This window comes from Cynocephalus volans, chromosome 4 (genome assembly GCF_027409185.1).
Source record: "Cynocephalus volans isolate mCynVol1 chromosome 4, mCynVol1.pri, whole genome shotgun sequence".
Classification (NCBI taxonomy): domain Eukaryota; kingdom Metazoa; phylum Chordata; class Mammalia; order Dermoptera; family Cynocephalidae; genus Cynocephalus; species Cynocephalus volans.
In genome coordinates this window covers 158,313,499-158,330,892 of record NC_084463.1, presented here as the reverse complement: position 1 = coordinate 158,330,892, position 17,394 = coordinate 158,313,499, and the positions used below count along the sequence as shown (strand labels likewise).

At 50.0% G+C, this 17,394-nt stretch overlaps 1 protein-coding gene across 2 annotated transcripts; it reads left to right on the top strand.

Moving 5' to 3' along the window:
• The first annotated feature begins 6,140 nt into the window (after positions 1–6,140).
• On the top strand, positions 6,141–12,574 carry SLC22A6 (solute carrier family 22 member 6). Of its 2 annotated transcripts, none has more exons than XM_063094419.1 (10): positions 6,141–6,509; positions 6,830–6,933; positions 7,209–7,363; positions 8,546–8,714; positions 9,178–9,301; positions 9,440–9,555; positions 10,606–10,820; positions 10,951–11,059; positions 12,103–12,174; positions 12,487–12,574. In XM_063094419.1, exons 1-10 carry the CDS (start codon positions 6,141–6,143, stop codon positions 12,572–12,574), a joined length of 1,521 nt encoding a protein of 506 aa, XP_062950489.1. The 2 variants fall into 2 exon arrangements, with proteins under 2 accessions (XP_062950489.1, XP_062950488.1); XM_063094418.1 differs by having other exon boundaries at positions 11,971–12,174.
• Positions 12,575–17,394: the final 4,820 nt, after the last annotated feature.

The following is a 17,394-nucleotide window of genomic DNA, read 5'->3' as shown; positions in this document are numbered from 1 at the left end:
GTGGATGCCATATCTCCTTCCAGAGGCCACACTGTCTCTTTGTCCCCCTTTGAGTCCAAACTTCATAAAGCAGCTGTCTGCCTCTCCTGCCTCCACTTTCTAACTTCATACATCTCCCCACTGCACTTGGGCTCCCACCCTTTCCCTCCCTGAAACTGCCTTCCGCAAGGATGCCCATCACCCCCCTGTGCTGAATCCACAGGTCACTTTTCATGCCTCCTCTCACTTGCCCTCTCAGCACATTTGACCATACTGGTCACTCCCTCCTTCCCTAGTTTCTGAGATTCTGTGTGTTTGCAGCTCCCTCTCACACGCTGGCTGCTCCTTCTCAGGATCCTTTGGAATCTCCTATAAATGTCACAGTGGTCACTTTGCCTATCTTGCCCCCACCTCTTCTCCAAGGGTCTGTGTCCCCAGAGTCTACTAACTAAAAAGTTCCATGACGCTCCACCTCTGGTCATGACTAACTAGCACAGAGGGCACTCCTGATCCAAACTTCGTTATCATGTTCCCTCCTGTGCTAAGAGTTGAGATATGCAAGAAGTTCTAGTCCATCTCTTGGTGCTTGCCCTGAGGAGGCAAGTTAGCATGAGGCTGGGCTAGCCCAGATGCAAGTAGAGCAGAGAAGGCCAGTTGCAGAGAGAAAAAGAGAAGAGACCACATGGGCCCAGATAAAAAGAGCTGGTGAGACTATTACCTTGGTTCTTAACAAATTCCTGTCCCAGTTCCTCATCAGCTCTGGATGCACTTTCTACCCCTGAGTCCTATTAAATATTCCTGAATTCTCCAAATAAATTCTCCTTTGTGTTTAAGCAAACTCAAGGGTTCTGTTTCTTACAACCGAACAATTCCAAAAGCAGCTCCTCTTCCTCTAACATCTCTTAAGCACTGACGTTCTTCAGAAATCTCTCCTAGGACTGCATCCTCTAACATACTTCACCAGCTCTGTCCAGTGGAAATGCAATGCAAGCCGTATATGTAATTTTAAATTTCCTAGTAGCCATTTTTAGAAAGTAAAAAGAAACAGGTAAAATTAATTTTAATAATATGTACATAATACAAGAATTATACTAATATATCTTATTTAATCCAATGCATCCAAATATTACCATTTTAACATTAATCAACATAAAAGTTATCAAAAAGATGAGATATTTTATAGTCTTTAATTCATACTAAGTCTTCAAAATCAGGGGTGTCCTTTACACTAACAGCGTATCTCAGTTTGGACTAGCTCAATTCAAGCACTCAGTAGCGGCTCCATATTGGACAACTCGGCAGGCCCCAGGACTTCGGTTATCAGCTAATTATTCTCAAATCTGTATTTAGAGATTTGGGACGGAACTTAATAAACATGAAAGAGATCATATTGCACCCCTGCTTCAACCTCTCGGTGACTTCCTACTTTCTTACAAGGCCCACCATGATCAGGCCCCAACCTGCCTCAGCAGCTTCAGGTTTTAACCCCCTCTCCCTTGCATCCTGAAGTCCAGCCTCATCCAGCTTCTTTCAGTTCCTAGACTGCTCCTGCCCTTCACACATGCCCAGCACTTGACTTCTCCCCATCCAACCACCACTGCACTTGGCTCACTGGCCCAACTTGTCCTTACTGCCTTAGCTCGGATCACTTCCTCTGAAAAGTCTTCTGTGGCTCTGCAGAGCCTGGGTTAGGGGTCCTGTTTAAAACACACTGAACTGTGATCACAGTTGTATCTTAGTGTGGGTTTCCCCAGGAGCAGACCCCTAGACAGGGATGTGAGGGCACATAGCTTATGTGGCAGGCGATCCCAGAAAGCATGAATAGGGGAGTGTGGGAGTGAGTCGGGGAAGGGAAGCAGGAGCCAGAAGGAGAGAGAATGAGAAAAAGGCAGAAGGGTCCTCTGTGCCAGCCCATCTGTCACCCAGCCATACGGGAAACTGCTGGTACTGGCCATGTCAGGTCATTTTGGTTGCAGGGCTCCCTTCTTCCCAATCTTTAGATAATCTGGGGCTGGCAGCCAGGACCAGCCTTGTGCTGCACTGCCCACTGAGATCTGGCCTTTACTCTGGGAGTCACCAGGCCCCACCTGGTTTCTACCTCTGGAGCTTCTACCTTGGAGCCTAGGATCAGCAGACAATGGAGCCAGCAATGCCTCCCCTTGGCTTGACTGGGTCTCCACCTGAAGCCAAAAGAACTGGCCCAATGAGGAACACTGGCCCCCACCCTATGCCCATCTTCTGGTTGTCCAGAATTCAGGGTGGCTCCCAGATGTCCTGGCCATGGCCATTCCTGTGCTGCTTCAGAGTATTTATTGCAAGGACACATCCGAAGGAAAGGGAAGACACCCAAAAGAGCACTTCGCAGTCACACGATCAGGACTCATGGTAAACTGGGATGCTGGCCGGGATAGGTGGGCCCCTCACATGACCCACTTCTCTTGCCATCCCCATATCCCCATTCTAGATTCCTCCTTCTCTCCATTGCTGTTTGTTCTTCTACAACCCTAGCTCCTCCAGCTTCCCCTACTCCCTTCTCTCTGTCCCTGAGCAGGAGCTCCAACTGGCTCAGTGATCGCCATCCAGTATGGCACACCCCTCTCAGATGGAGTCCTCATGGTGACTACCTCATTGGTAACTGGTCTCATGTCCAGTCTTCAAATGGCAGTCTTTGGATGAATTTCTAGTTTCTGCACCATCCATTGGCCAGGGTAGCCAGGCTTTGTGTGAGGCACAAAGCACACAGTCAGGTTCACAATTCCTTGCTCAGAATGTTGCTGTGGTCCTGGCAGGCACATGGAGCCTGCTGGAGTCCTCTCTGGGTCAATCATTTCAAACTCTCACTTAGGGCATGTGATCTGGACAAGGGTGTTTTCTTTGATCTGTAAATTATTTAGTTGAAAAGTCTCACAAAATGATACAAGTCAAAATCACAGGTAGTCCCACACTTTAAACCCCATTTACTTAACAGAATAAAGTTATAGACCATCAGGACTTGTCCCAGACAACTTGGGATAGGTGGTGGCTGTTAGCACAGTAGAAAGAGCAGTAGAGTCAAGAGTTTAGCTCTAGTCTAGCATGCTGTGTGATCACGGACAACGCCCTTGCCTGCTCTGAGCCTCGGTCTCCTTATCTGTGCGCTGAGACATTTTCACCTAAGTGATGGCATTCAACCTAGACAGTGTGTGGTGCTTTGGCTCTGGGCCAATTGGAAGTCACAGGATTTCATCCCTTCTCAGTGATCACTGCCAGAATTTAAATTCACATTCCAGTCAGCACAGGGGAGTCCAATTCTAAGTTTTTAGTGACCCAGAAGGTTCCTAAAAGATAGCTCCTGGCTCTGCAAATCATTTGCCATGGGAGTATTTCCATCCAGAAATTCTCCATGAGCTGGGAGGCTGCTGGGGAATCCCATCACAACTCAGATGATTCCAGGAGCCAACCACAGTTCAGTCCCTGGAGTCTCCAGTGGAGCCGTTTCTAGACTCAGCCAGGCTTGGAGCTGGTCAGGCACTAGGGCAGGAGCTCTTCTCCAAGGTGAGGTGGGGTACAGGCTTGAAAAGGGAAGGTGCTTGTAGGGGCCCCCATCTTCCCCCACCACCCTCCGCACTCTGCCCACTCCTCCATGAGGACACCAAGTCCTGGCAGGAGACTGGCCCCATAGACCCAAACTGTTTGTCCAGCTGTCCTTGCATCCCCAGGCCACAGGCTTCTTATATACCTTGGCCTGGAGAATGTTGTCAGGCATCTGGACACCTACTGGGTCACAGCCCAGAACTAACACTGGGTAGGAGAGGGAAGGCTGAGCTGAGTCTCATGCCTCTCTGGACCTCCCCTATTCTCTTCTGTACAATATGAGACCAGATACTCTCCAAAACCCTTTTAGCTGGGCAGTCTACACCTCTAGGGCAGCTGTTAAGAACCCAGCTCTGAAGTTAGAATAAGTTTGAACCAGTCTAAGACCTCATATATTCCAGAGCCTCGATGGACAATAAATATCCTCTCAACTTAATAAACAAAAGTGCAGTTAGTGTTAACTGCACAATGAGAACAGGGCATCTTGACTTCTAACAAGAGAAGTTGAGCAAAAAACTTCCCCTCAACAGCAAAACTTGGAGATTTCTGCCAAGAAGAATTGAGAAACACTCCTTCCCTCATGACCCTGGGCATCAGCTAATTTGTACAGAGCCTGGAATACTTCCTATAAAACCACGGAACCATAATCAGCCATCATGTTTAGACATAAGCCAGTGGAAGGACAGTCGACTAGAGCCAGATGACAGAGAAAGACAGCTACAGACCCAAAATGGAAACATACCATAAAGGGCAAAGGAGAGTCTAGCATGCTAAGTCAAGCCTAGCACTCAAGTTAGAGCTCATGGAGAAGAGAGTTGGCCTGAACACAAAAGATCAGGTCCTGATTCAGTCACCCCAGCAGCAAAAGTGGCTGGGTGGGCCTGGATAGAGAAAGAGCCAGAAGTACTTTGGCGTGCAGGATACTCTGCTGTGCTCAAGCAGAACAAGGAGAAAGACAATTTCTCTTCCTCACCTTGCAAAATGAAAAATGTCTCCAGACATAGCCAAATGTCCCCCAGCAGGCAAAATCACCCCCAGTGGATAATCACCATTCTTAGGGTAAGATGTGCTTAGGCATATTTTCTCTCTGAAATCAATGCAACAGTCTCAGCTTTTCACCAGAAACAAATAAGACAAGCTCATAATTACTGAGCTACAAGGCAGGAACTACTTTAGCTCCTTACCTCCATTAGCTCATTTAACTTTCCAGCAACTCAGTGTGGCAGACATGACTATTATCCCCACCTTGCAAATGAGGACACTGTGGTACAGAGTTTAGTAACTTGCCCCTGCTTGCACAGCCAGTAAGTGTGAAGTGAGGATTTGGATCTAAGTAGGCTGACTCCTGAGTCCATGTTTTATATAATATACACTGTGCAGACTAAAAACCAGAATCCGCAACCTGCTCTCTTGGCATTCCCAATCCATGGTCCAACCAACCGGATCCCATGGAAACCCATCCAATCAGAGCTCAACACTGCCCCCGTCATGAGCAACCAGGGCTCACGAGCCAAAAACTGTTGGAGGAATTCAAGTGATTATTTTAGCATTGTGGCTAAAAATAAAATGAGTTCATGGTCATTGCTCAAAAAAAAAAAAAAAAAAACACTATGGACAGAGACAATATGACAAAGGGAAAAGTTTGAATCAAGACAAGCAAGAAGGTGGAAGCTGAGACACTAGAAGAATCCACCTGTGTCATTGGTCTTAAGTCCCCTTCCTTCAAGAGCAGCCTCTGACCTCTATTGTTTCTTCTAACTGAATAAAGCCGTGGTCCTATAAGATGTGAGCTGTCCTCTGAAGGCCAGAGACTGGGGTTGTCAGATTTAGCAAATAAGAATACAGGATGTCCAGTCAAATTTGAATTTCAGATCAATGAATAATTTTTTAGTGTTTGTATATACCATGCAATATTAGGGATACATACACTTTTTAAAAATTATTCATTGATCTAAAATTCAGATTTAACTGAGCATCCCGCACGTTCTCTGGCAACCCTTCCCAAAGACAGAGCATTTGGATGCCGTCCACTAAAAAAGACAGAAATCTTCAAGAGGCCACCACGCTTCACAGAGCCCAGTCTCCTCCCTAAAAAGAAGACCAAAAGGTCCCACCCTGTCCCCTCCTGACCCCAGGGCCCTCCCACGACACCCCCTCTCTCCACTCCCACTTCAGTCCACCCTCTCCTGACCTTTATACCCACTTGGAGAAATTCCACTGACACAAGGAATACTCAGAGGGTTAATCCTTCTGATACCAAGTCACACTTTAACTCATTCCCTCCAGGCCAAGGACTTAAAACTGCCCATGTACCAGTCAGGGCTACAGCAGGCCCTGAGAACTGAGCCGTCCCGACCCCCAAAGTAAGGAGAAGCTACAAGAGAAAGGGAGGGAAAGAAGGAGGGGCAGCCGGCCAGGCTGCTGTCCCCCCACAGAGCCAGCTCAGATTCCTCTCTAGGAGCAATTCAAATACAGAGCCAACGGCAGCCCCACTCCTCCGGCAAAGGACGGCAGGCAGGCAGACAGACAGACAGAGGTGCTGGAACTGGAAGTCCTCAGCCCCCAGCCGCTAAGCCGGTCCTGGCCCCATGGCCTTCAATGACCTCCTGATGCAGGTGGGGGGCGTCGGCCGCTTCCAGCAGATCCAGGTCGCCCTGGTGCTCCTGCCCGTTCTCCTGATGGCCTCCCACAACACTCTGCAGAACTTCACCGCTGCCATCCCCACCCACCACTGCCGCCCACCTGCCAACACCAGCCTCAGCAAGGACAAGGGCCTGGAGGCCTGGCTGCCCCGGAGCAGGTCAGGGCAGCCCGAGTCCTGCCTCCGCTTCACCTCCCCCCAGGCGGGACCTCCCTTTCCCAATGGCACAGAGGCCAACAGCACGGGGACCACAGAGCCCTGCACCGATGGCTGGATCTACGACAACAGTACCTTCCCTTCCACCATTGTGACTGAGGTGAGGACCTGGGGCTCCCCGTCTCTGTGCCTTCCCCTCTGAGACACACACACACTGTCTCAAATTCTCCAGGGGCCAAGATGGGAAGATGGAGAAAGGGATTCCAGACGGGGGTCTTTGTAAAAAAGGTGGATGTGAGAGCTGCTGGGTTAAAAAAAGAAAAAATGCTCACAGCTCCAGGGACCAGGAAGACAAACAGCAAGGAAAGTGTCAGGGGAAGAGGGTGACATGGATCCCAGAGGTCCACCCCAAAAGAGGGTAAGGGGCTTCCCTGTAGCCAGGCTCATCTCGGCCTGACCCTCACTCCCCTCTTCCCACAGTGGGACCTTGTGTGCTCCCAGAGGGCCTTACGCCAGCTGGCCCAGTCCCTGTACATGGTGGGGGTGCTGCTCGGAGCCATGCTGTTCGGCTACCTGGCAGACAGGTCAGTCTTGGGTAGGGCCAAGGGGCTGGGCTGGGATCGGGGGCTCCTTGGCTGGGCTCAGGGGGCCTACATGGGAGGTTGGCATTCCCAGCTGGAGCTGGTTTGAGGACTTACAGCACCAGCCTCCTGATACTTCACAGATCCTCAAAACACCCCCAGCCCAGGGCTCCCCGCCAGGACACACACTCCTCTCCCAGCCCAGCCTGGCCTTTCCCAGCGAGCACTGGCCCCCGTCAGTCCTCAGGCCCCTGCTGCGGGTCTTTCCTCCCCCACAGGCTGGGCCGCCGGAAGGTACTGATCTTGAACTACCTGCAGACAGCCGTGTCAGGAACCTGCGCAGCCTTTGCACCTAACTTCTCCACCTACTGTGTCTTCCGGCTGCTCTCGGGCATGTCTATGGCTAGCATCGCCCTCAACTGCATGACGCTGAGTAAGAAATGTTCAACTACCTGCTCCCCTCTGACTACCCCACCCAGCAGCCCCTTCCCAGCCTCCCCTGCCAGCCTACCCTCCCTGAGCCCTGCCTACAGCCTCTCCCTTGGGTCTGCCCTTCCAGCCAATACAATAACCTTTTTCTCAGGCTCATGCCATCCCCACCCCTCATCTAGAAATGAAATTGCAAACTCCATTGAAGCAGGCCAGGTACAAGAGGCATTAGGGAGTGGTGAGGACTGTATCCAAAGGAGAAACTCACGCCATCCAGAGACACCACAGACACTCAGCTGTTCCAACCAAGAGGTCCTATGGCTGTCAGATCTTCCCCCCTCCTTTCTGATTAAAGTAAAACATCTCAGCTTTTTAATGTTTGCAATTAACTGTGATATTTCTAAACACAGGGCAAGCCAGCACCCTGCAGACAAAACACATTTATAAACAGTATGATCTATCCATGGGCCATCGATATGCATTATCTGATATATCACCTCCCCTCCCTCCTGTTTCTCAGATGAGGGACCGGAGGCTGGGGAGAAGGGAAAGGATTTGCCCAAGGTCACCCCTCAAACCCAGAAAGGAATCCAAGGATTTGAGATTCTCTAGACTAAATTAATTACCTGGGATTGGGCTTGGGTCAAGGCAGGACACCCAAGAAATCCAGCCCCAGTCCAGTCTAAATACCCAAGTCCCTTCCCCATCAGCCAAATTAGGAGCCCACCAGGAACCAAGCTGGGCCTCTTCAGATCACAGCAGAGAGGCAGTCCCACTCCCAACTCAATACTCCAGGGTGGAGAAAAGCCACTACCTCCTTCAAGCTGCTCCAGCCATTGAGGGCAGAATATGGCCCAGGGCTGAGGAGGACCAGAGGATTAGCTTCTGTTGAGGATAGACTGAGTGGTCAAAGATGCTCTGAAGGGAAAGGGGATCCAGACAGGATAGCAGGCTGGAGAAGAGCAAAACAACAGCAGGAGTGGTAAGGGGGAAGTTCCGGGGGATTCTGAACCCACCTCCCATCCTTACCTTCACCAAAAGTTCCCCACTCCCCCTGCCCTGGCATCTAATCTCACTTGATGCATCTTCCCCAGAGCCTTGGGACAGACCAAGGTTCCAAGGGAGGTAGTCTTTACCTGCCCAGAGCCCAGTTAGGTGCACCACCCTGTTCTAACCCTCTTTCCAGATATGGAGTGGATGCCCATCCACACGCGGGCCCATGTGGGCACCTTGAATGGCTATGTCTACAGCACGGGCCAGTTCCTCCTGGCCGGTGTGGCCTATGCTGTGCCCCACTGGCGCCACCTGCAGCTGCTGGTCTCTGTGCCTTTTTTCGCCTTCTTCATCTACTCCTGGTGCGTGGGGCCCAGGGTGGGGAGTGGTGTCATAGGAGCCCAGAGGGCTGCAAGGAAGAGAACATCTCCTAGACTTCAGCATACACCCCACGCCACAGAATCAGAGCTTAAAGCCAGGTCACACCCAGTCCAATGCCTCAGTGTGACAGATGAGGAAACCAAGGCTGTGGGGAGAAGGCTTTGCCCCAGGGTACCCAGTTCCCTGGCTCCCCAAATTCTCCAGCCTGTCTGCACTGTTCTTCCCACCCAGCACTCAAGAGCTGAGCTTCCAGGTTGGGAAATAGGTCATCACCAAGCTGGGCTCTGCCATGTGGTCCTAGAGAGAGGGATGTGGCAAGGCCTCTTGGTTCCCAACCTTAAGTAAAATCCTACTGCAAACCCCTGGAAAGCCCAGCCCCCACCCCCAGACCAGCTGACTAGAACCGAGGCCCTGCCAACACCCACCCTCCACACCCACCTCCAGGTTCTTCATAGAGTCAGCCCGCTGGTACTCCTCCTCTGGGAGGCTGGACCTCACCCTGAGGGCCCTGCAGAGGGTGGCACGGATCAATGGGAAGCGTGAAGAGGGGGACAAGCTGAGTATGGAGGTGAGACCCCCTTGAGACACTGTGACACCCCACTAGGGCTCCACCTCCAAACCCCAAACCCAGGACCCAAGGGGCTTCTCTGAGTGAAGGGGCTAGGCTAGGGGGAGCTCAGGCCGTGAGCCTTGCCCGTCCCACCAGGTGCTCCGGGCCAGTCTGCAGAAGGAGTTGACCACAGGCAAAGGTCGGGCCTCGGCCATGGAGCTGCTGCGCTGCCCACCCCTTCGCCACCTCTTCCTCTGCCTCTCCATGGTGTGGTAAGCCCAGAGAGACAAACTGACAGATAGGCAAACAGACGGACCAAGAGACAAATGGCTGGTTGGGGAGGGAGTGCGTGCCATGGGTGGAAGAGAACAGACGAGAGGGAGGAAAAGTCAGCGGACTGCTATGAGGAGCACTAATCCCACACCAGAGAGACTCCTGAAGAAGCAAACACCCTCCAGCCTTGACTCAGTTCCAGTCCCCAAACTGGACATCAATCTCTCCACATTCTCCTTTCGCCAACTCTTTCCAATATGAAAATACCTCCTCAGGACCAGTGGCCTCCAGAGTCAGTAGAATTACATTGGGAAGGAAGAGACCAGTCTGGCTTGCAAACCAGTTGGAGACTTTGCTGGCCTGGTGGTGCCTGCCAGAAACACAGGCACACGCAATGAGATAACTAAAACTCACCTCTGAAAGTACACTTTGGAGAAGCCGATATAAGCTGAAAATCTTCCTTTCCCTTTGCAACATTCCCACCACCATAACAATCCCATGACAGTTCAGAGAAGCATGGTCAAAAGGAACAATCCTGTCAAAGAATTCTTTGCTTCTAATTTGGGATTTACTTTCAGTTGTGGGTTCTCTCCAGTAACCTGAACTTCCTTTTGTGGGCTCTTGACACCTTAAGAAGTACAACACTCATCTCAGGACCATGGACAGGTCCCAGAAGGCTCTGGCCTTTCCCAACACATTGACCCTAAAGACATGGCTTAGATATCCACCTGCCCTCCCTCAGCCCAGCATCAACAGATAAGACAAACACTAAACCTATGTAAATCCTACATAGCAACCAAGTGAAAATTCCCCGACACGCTGGGGACACTAGTTATCAGAAGACTGGGAAATTTGGAGTATTAGAGGACTACCCCCCAATACTTATATTATGCAGTTTAAACATGCAGTTCAATATCTGAAGAAATATTGACCAGGGTGTATTCCAGCTGTGTAAGCGGGGTTCCCAGTGCATCTCACCCCTATTTGGAAAGAGCATCCCCCTTTAAGCCTCCCTAACCAACTCCGTACCCCTCACCCCTCCCCACTAGGTTTGCCACTAGCTTTGCCTACTACGGACTTGTCATGGATCTACAGGGCTTTGGGGTCAGCATCTACCTAATCCAGGTGATCTTTGGTGCCGTGGACCTACCTTCCAAGTTTGTGTGCTTCTTTGTTATCAACTTTCTGGGTCGCCGGACCGCCCAGATGGCCTCACTGCTGCTGGCTGGCATCTGCATCCTGGTCAATGGGGTGATACCCCGCGGTGAGCACAGCCCTTGGCCCTTCATCCTCAGACCCATCCCCCAGACCTAACCCAACTTCTCAGAAGGGAGGGGGCCAATTCCTCCAACCCCCACTTCCAAGATCCAGCTGTCCCCCTCTTTTCTCTCTAGACCAGATCATTGTCCGAACCTCCCTTGCTGTGCTGGGGAAAGGCTGCCTGGCTTCCTCTTTCAACTGCATCTTCCTGTACACTGGGGAGCTGTACCCCACAGTGATCCGGTGAGTGGAAGTCTAATGGGGGGGTATTTTTACATTAAGAAACAAGAAACATGCCTATTTTAAGAATGGAATGCAAAATTCCCATGAGATATCAAAGAAAGACAGCTTCCCTAGGTTACATGGAATAAGAACCCCAAGGGGTCATGGTCACTGTCCTGTGCCCTTAGGGGATTTCAGAGGAAAGAACAGTAGTGTAAGGCATTCACTATGTGCCAGGCACGGTCTTAAACTTTTTGCAAATATTAAATTTAATATTTAGTATTGGTAAAATGTTAAGTTTAATCCTCATTTATTCTCATAACAAGGCAATGAGGTAGCTACTCTCATTATTCCTATTTTACAAATGTGAAAACTGAGGCACAGAGAGGTTTATGATTTCTCCAAGATCACACAGCTAGTGGTTAAGCTTGCACTTGAACCCCAAACATTTTGTCTCTTGAGTCAATGTTTTTAATCTCTTCTCTCACAGAGAATGTTCTTAACATGTTCTTAACATGCAGATTCCAGGTCTCTTCTCCCGGAGATTGTAACCCCATAGGTCTGTGTAGGGCTGTGACTCAAAAATCCTCCGGATGACCTGAAAACCATTGGTCTAACCCAACTTTCTCATTTGACAGCTAAGGAAAGTGAGGCTCAGAGAGGAAAACGGACTTATGCAAGGTCACACAGCAAGTTAAGGACAGAGGCAAAATTCAATCTCAGTCCTGATTCTCTAGCGAGAGCCCTTCTCAATTTCCCTTTTTTAAAAATCACTGAAACAAATCCAGATTGGTTTGCTAATCAAATGGGGAACATAGGAGGCACCAGGGGGTGTCCTGGGGCTGGGCCTGAGCTTCCCTACTCCAAATGTGGCCAGAACATCAGCATTCCTGCCAGAACTCTAACCAACACCCACTCCGTGGGCCCCACAGGCAGACAGGCATGGGGATGGGAAGCACCATGGCCCGAGTGGGCAGCATCGTGAGCCCACTGGTGAGCATGACCGCCGAGCTCTACCCCTCCATGCCCCTCTTTATCTATGGCGCTGTCCCCGTGGTGGCCAGCGCTGTCACTGCCCTCCTGCCAGAGACCCTGGGCCAGCCACTGCCGGACACAGTGCAGGACCTGGAGAGCAGGTAGGCTCCCACACAGAGAGGAGCAGGGACTTATCCCAGGTCACACACCCAGGCTGGGGTGGCACTGAGACGCAAACCCAGGTCTCCTGTTCCAGACCAAAGCTCTTCATTCCTTTGTCCACAATTGGCTGAGATTCTCCTAAAATCTTTCCTGGGGCTCCCAGCTCTGAGGAGCAGTAGATGTTTGAGGCAGAGAGCAGGTGACTGGGTACAGCTGAGTGGAGAGCCCCCTGGAAGCCCACAACTCCCAAGCCCACCTGGAAGCTGCATACCCAGAGTCCTGCTCTCCTGCCCCACCCCTACCCCCAGGAGGAAAGGGAAACCGAGCCAACAGCAGCAGGAGCAGCAGAAGCAGATGGTTCCACTGCAGACCTCAGCACAAGAGAAGAATGGACTCTGAGAACTGAGAAAGGGCCTTACAAAGGCCTGAAGGGAGTGAGGGTCCTACAAGTCCTGGGCCACCCATACAAGGAGGGGGAAGAGGGAGTGGCGGCCGAAGTGTGGGGCCATGGTTCAGGGAAGCACCTCCCCAGGGTTCCCCCTCCATAAATAGACCCCACCAAGACCACATCATTAAAAGTTCTGACTGTGTGCCGCATCTCTGCTTGTCTCTCGTCTCAAATGGAAAGGCCACTTCACATCAGCCAGCTTCCAGCCCAAGAGATCAGACAATCCCATCCCCTACTCCCACTCCAAGGGCTTTACGAAGGATCCTGGACAACTAGAAAAGATTCTCTTACATCAGACCCGTCTCCGTCCATCCTTCCCTCCCTCCTCCTCTAACTTATTCAAATGTTTCCCTGAGTTTTAGCTAAAAACGTTATGCCCCTCCCCTTGCTTGTTGGGGCCAGAAATTGACAAGAGACTGAAATGAAAGCAGCCAATCAGAGGCTTTGTTTCAGGCTCTTCCCCCTCTGTGAGAGCAGGTGGGAACTTCGGCAGCAAAAGAGGAGAAAAAAATGACTACAGCTGTGACATCAGGATGTTGGCCCTTCTAGCAGCATGGTCAGGAGGCTGGAATCCTCTAAATTCGAGCTGGAAGTTCTACCAGCTAGCTAGCCTGATCCTTCCTGCTGCACATCCTGAGCCCTCTGTTGCTCTGCCTCCCGTGGGGCCTGGGCTGGTGGAGGGGAGAAGGGAGGGAAAAGAAGGCGTGTGGGGAACACAGCCTGGGAGAGTCAGTACTGAGAGCTAATCATGTGCCAGGCACGGCCCTAAGCAGTTTACATAAATTAACTCATTTAATCTTCCCAATACCTCTGGAGGTAGGTACTTTTATTATTCCCCATTTTACAGTTAAGGAAATCAAGGAACAGAGAGGTTAAGTAACTTGCCCAATTCACACAGCTAGTAAATTGTGGAGTCAGGATTAGAATACAGACAATCTAGCACTAGAACATGTGTGCCTGACCCCTCTTGGCCTGGGGTTGTGAGGCACTGAGACTTTAGCCTCTTCCACCCCCAGCACCCAGCTTCTCCTTCCTCCTGGGTAGAAAAGAAAAAGAAAAGCAAAAAGGGAAGTGGGGGGGACCATGAGAAGAACCACGTGACAGGAGCAGTGGAAGGCAATTTAGGCGTTACAGTCAGGAAAAGGCCAGGATGTCCAGCACTTATGTCAGCAAGGGAGCTCACTTGGGGAAAGCCTGGGGTGGCATGGGAAAAGGCAGCCCTACTAGCACCTGCAGGTGCAGGAGTGGGGCCTGCTGTGCCCTGCCGTAAATGTGCTCGCTCAGCATGTTTGTCTGCCAGCACATTGCCTGTACCCCTTTCTCCTGCAGCCAACCTGGCCCCCCAGCCCCTCATCCCCCAGGGAAAGTCTACATCCCTCATGCTGTACATACTGCCTTCCGGGTGGGACCCTGGGGCTCAGGTTGAGTGAGGGCAATCTGGAGAGGGGATGTGGCCTGGAGATTCCCTGAAAAGGCCACACGGCCCTGGGAGAGCTCATGGCAGCTCAGACAGCAGGACTCTCAGGACAAATCTGGGCAGAGCTGAAATCGCCATAACCCACCCCACCTCCTAGAACATCTGGAGCCTTGGTATCCCCCATGGTGCTAACACTCCCATGCTCCCTGAGAATTTCTTGGCCCTGGGGACCCACTAGATACCAGCAGCCCCACCCCTGCTGCAATTTCTTGGGCAGCACTGCCCTCATGGCTGACCCTCATGAGACACCTGGAATGGCATCTTCACCAGCCCTGAGCAGGGAAACAGGGCTGAGACCGGGGGTTCAGGGAGCATGGGACAACTGCACTAGCCCTGCTTTTGCAGATCTGGGGGTCTTGAGACCAGCAACTTGCCCTCCCCCTGCCTCAAAACCCCTCCAGCAAGCTCTGACTCCTTCTGTGGGTCTCTCATCTCTGTGGTCAGATAGATCACCTGGTATCTGCATCTGCCCAACAAGGCCACCCAGAGCCAGCCCCTGGCCCGCCCCAGCTGCTCCCCACGGGTCCAAGTTGTGGGTGCTGCCTCAGACAGCTCAGACCATCTGCACAGAACCCATTCCCTCAGCTCCTGGCTGGGACTTCCTACACTCATCCTGTGCCTTCGACCACATGGAACCATACTTCCTCCCACTCCTAGGTCACCAGTAGGTCCTTCTGACTCTGCCCTCCCAAGGAGTCACCCCCAGAACACTGGCTCAGATCCCATCCTCAAGCCTTGGTCCTGAGCCTGAGTTCTGATACCACCGTGCCCCACCCCCATTGGCCTCAGATGCTATCCCCAGTTTTTACCACAAGGTCCCACCCTCAGCCAGGATGGCACACTCAGAACAATCCTCAACTGCTTGGCCCTGGTAGAATGTTCACCAGAAGCCACCTCTCAGGGCTCTGCTTTGTCATCCCAAGTCCCACCACTACAACCCAGGCTTCAGTCCACACCAAGCCCTCCCTTAGGCTCTTCTCTCCCGCTTCCCAGTAGTTTGCACGACCCCTTAGAGAGCAGACGATCAGTTAAGCTTTCACATCATGTGGTACATTGAATAATGCCCCCCACACACACACACCAAATATGTCCCTAGAACCTGTGGATGTGTTACCTTACGTGGTAAAAGGGATTTTGCAGATATGATTCAATTAAGGATTCTGAGATGGGAAAATGATTCTGGGTTTTCTGGGTGGGGCTGATGTGATCACAACAGTTCTCATAAGCAAGAGGCGGGAGGTCAGAGTGAGAACTAGGAGCTGTGGCAAAAGAAGACAGAGGTTAGAGGGATACGAAAAAGAACCAAAAGACAGACAAACAGAAAAAGAATATGTTTAAGTTAAGGTGGAGACCATAAACCTCAATTAATTGTTACCAAATACAAATAACTTCTGGTCATTCAAACAACTAAATAAATACATTGGGTGTTTTCAAAAAAAAGGGGGGGGGGTACCACAAGCCAAGGAATGCAAATTGCCTCTAGAAGGTGAAAAGGGCAAGGAAATGGATTCTGCCCTGGAGCCTGCAGAAGGAACGCAGCCCTGGGACATGTTGATTTTAAACTTCTGACCTCCAGAACTATAAGAGAATAAATTTTTAAGTCATTTTTAAGTGCTGTTTTAAGTCAGAGTTTGGGGCAATTTGTTAAAAACAGTAATAGAAAACTGACACGCATTTCTTGTTCTCAGACTCCTCCAGGGAGGCCCACAGAGATTTTTATTTTCTCATGCACTGTATTTTTGGTGGGGATAAGGTCGAAATGTCTAGATCACCATAGGCCTCACCGCTCCCTATTGTCTTACATTCTGTCAGATCCACAGCGTTCAGATTACCCTCTGGTCCTTGTAGGCATTTAAATTGGGGACTCCTAGACTCCTCTCTGCTAAATCCCCAGCCCCCCTTAGTTGTTTGAAAATTGTGGAAGAAAACTTTTTTGTTATGGGTATAGGGAGCAAAACAAAAACACTGGGCAGACTCCGTTGCTCCATTGTGCCTCCTCTTTCAAGAAAGCCATATATGATGTTCTCTGACATGCGACTATTTCCATGTGGTTCAGGTTGTAGTCACAGAACAGTAGCTGACTCCACTGCAAAATGCTGGAGTTAAAAACTAGATGAATTTGAGGCTCGCTTTCCCTGGCCAGCTCTAGGGTGATGTGCTCCTGCTTCCCCTAAACCTCTCCCTCAGGAGATGTCTACACCCCAGTAGCAAGTGCAATGTGAGCCACACGCATGCAAGAAACCAAGCAGCCTGTAAGTGCCTGAATCGGTTAGGGTTTAGATTTAGGTGGTAGACAATGTTGAGGCTGGGTGGGATACCTGGAACTGTGGCAACCATCTTGGAACCCAGAAGGGAAGCCAGAGCCAAGGCCTAAGGCAACAAATGAGAATAAAATAATGGAAAGATTAAATCAATCTTGGGTTTGATGATTTAACCCCTCTGATTTATCCAGTCCTGGAGCTACCTACCTCTACTCTAATTATTCAGTGTGACAATTTAAATTTAAGTCCTCCTTCTATGTTCGGCCATTGTGAGTTGGTTTTTCTGTGATTTGCAGTCAAAGATAATGTGTATTTTTTTACAGCTTTATTGAAACATAATAGACAATTTGATGCTCGTATTGATAGCATACAATTTGATGAGTTTTGACAGATGCATGCATCCATGAAACCATCACTACAGTCAAGACCATGAACATATCCACCACCAACGAAAGTTTCCTCGTGCCCGTTCTTTGTGTGGACATAGGCTTCCATTCCTCTCGAGCCCTGATTTTATTACATCAAGGAGAATGGCAAAGTAGTATACAAGGTATATGTTTAACTTTTTAAGAAATAGCCAATTTTCCAAAGTGGTTGGAACATTTTACATTCCCACCAGCAATTCCAGTTGTTCCACATTTTTGTCACCACTCGGAATGATCAAAATTTTTAATTTTAGCCATTCTAGTGAATGGGTAGTGGTATCTTATTGTAGTTTTAATTTATATCTCCCTAATGAATAATGATGTTAAGCAACTTTTCACGTTTATTTCCATCTCGACCTCTTCTTTGGTAAAATGTCTGTCCAAAAACTTTGCACATTTTTTAATTTGATTATTTGATTTCTTATTATTGAGTTGGAAGCTTTGTTATGTATTCTAGACACAAGTACCTTGCCCAATATGTGTTTTGCAAATATTTTCTCCAAGTTTATAGCTTGCCTTTTCATTTTTATAACAGTGACTTTTGAATAGCAAAAGTTTTAAAGCTTTGAAGTCCAATTTACTAATTTTATAGTTAATGTTTTTTGTGT

Bases quoted from the DNA above. Each gene is read 5' to 3' on its own strand.
- SLC22A6 (XM_063094418.1), top strand. From the start codon at position 6,141: ATGGCCTTCAATGACCTCCTGATGCAGGTGGGGGGCGTCGGCCGCTTC. The intron at 7,364-8,545 runs GTAAGAAATGTT...CCCTCTTTCCAG, and splicing joins CCTCAACTGCATGACGCTGA to ATATGGAGTGGATGCCCATC. The intron at 11,060-11,970 runs GTGAGTGGAAGT...TGGGCCCCACAG, and splicing joins CTGTACCCCACAGTGATCCG to GCAGACAGGCATGGGGATGG.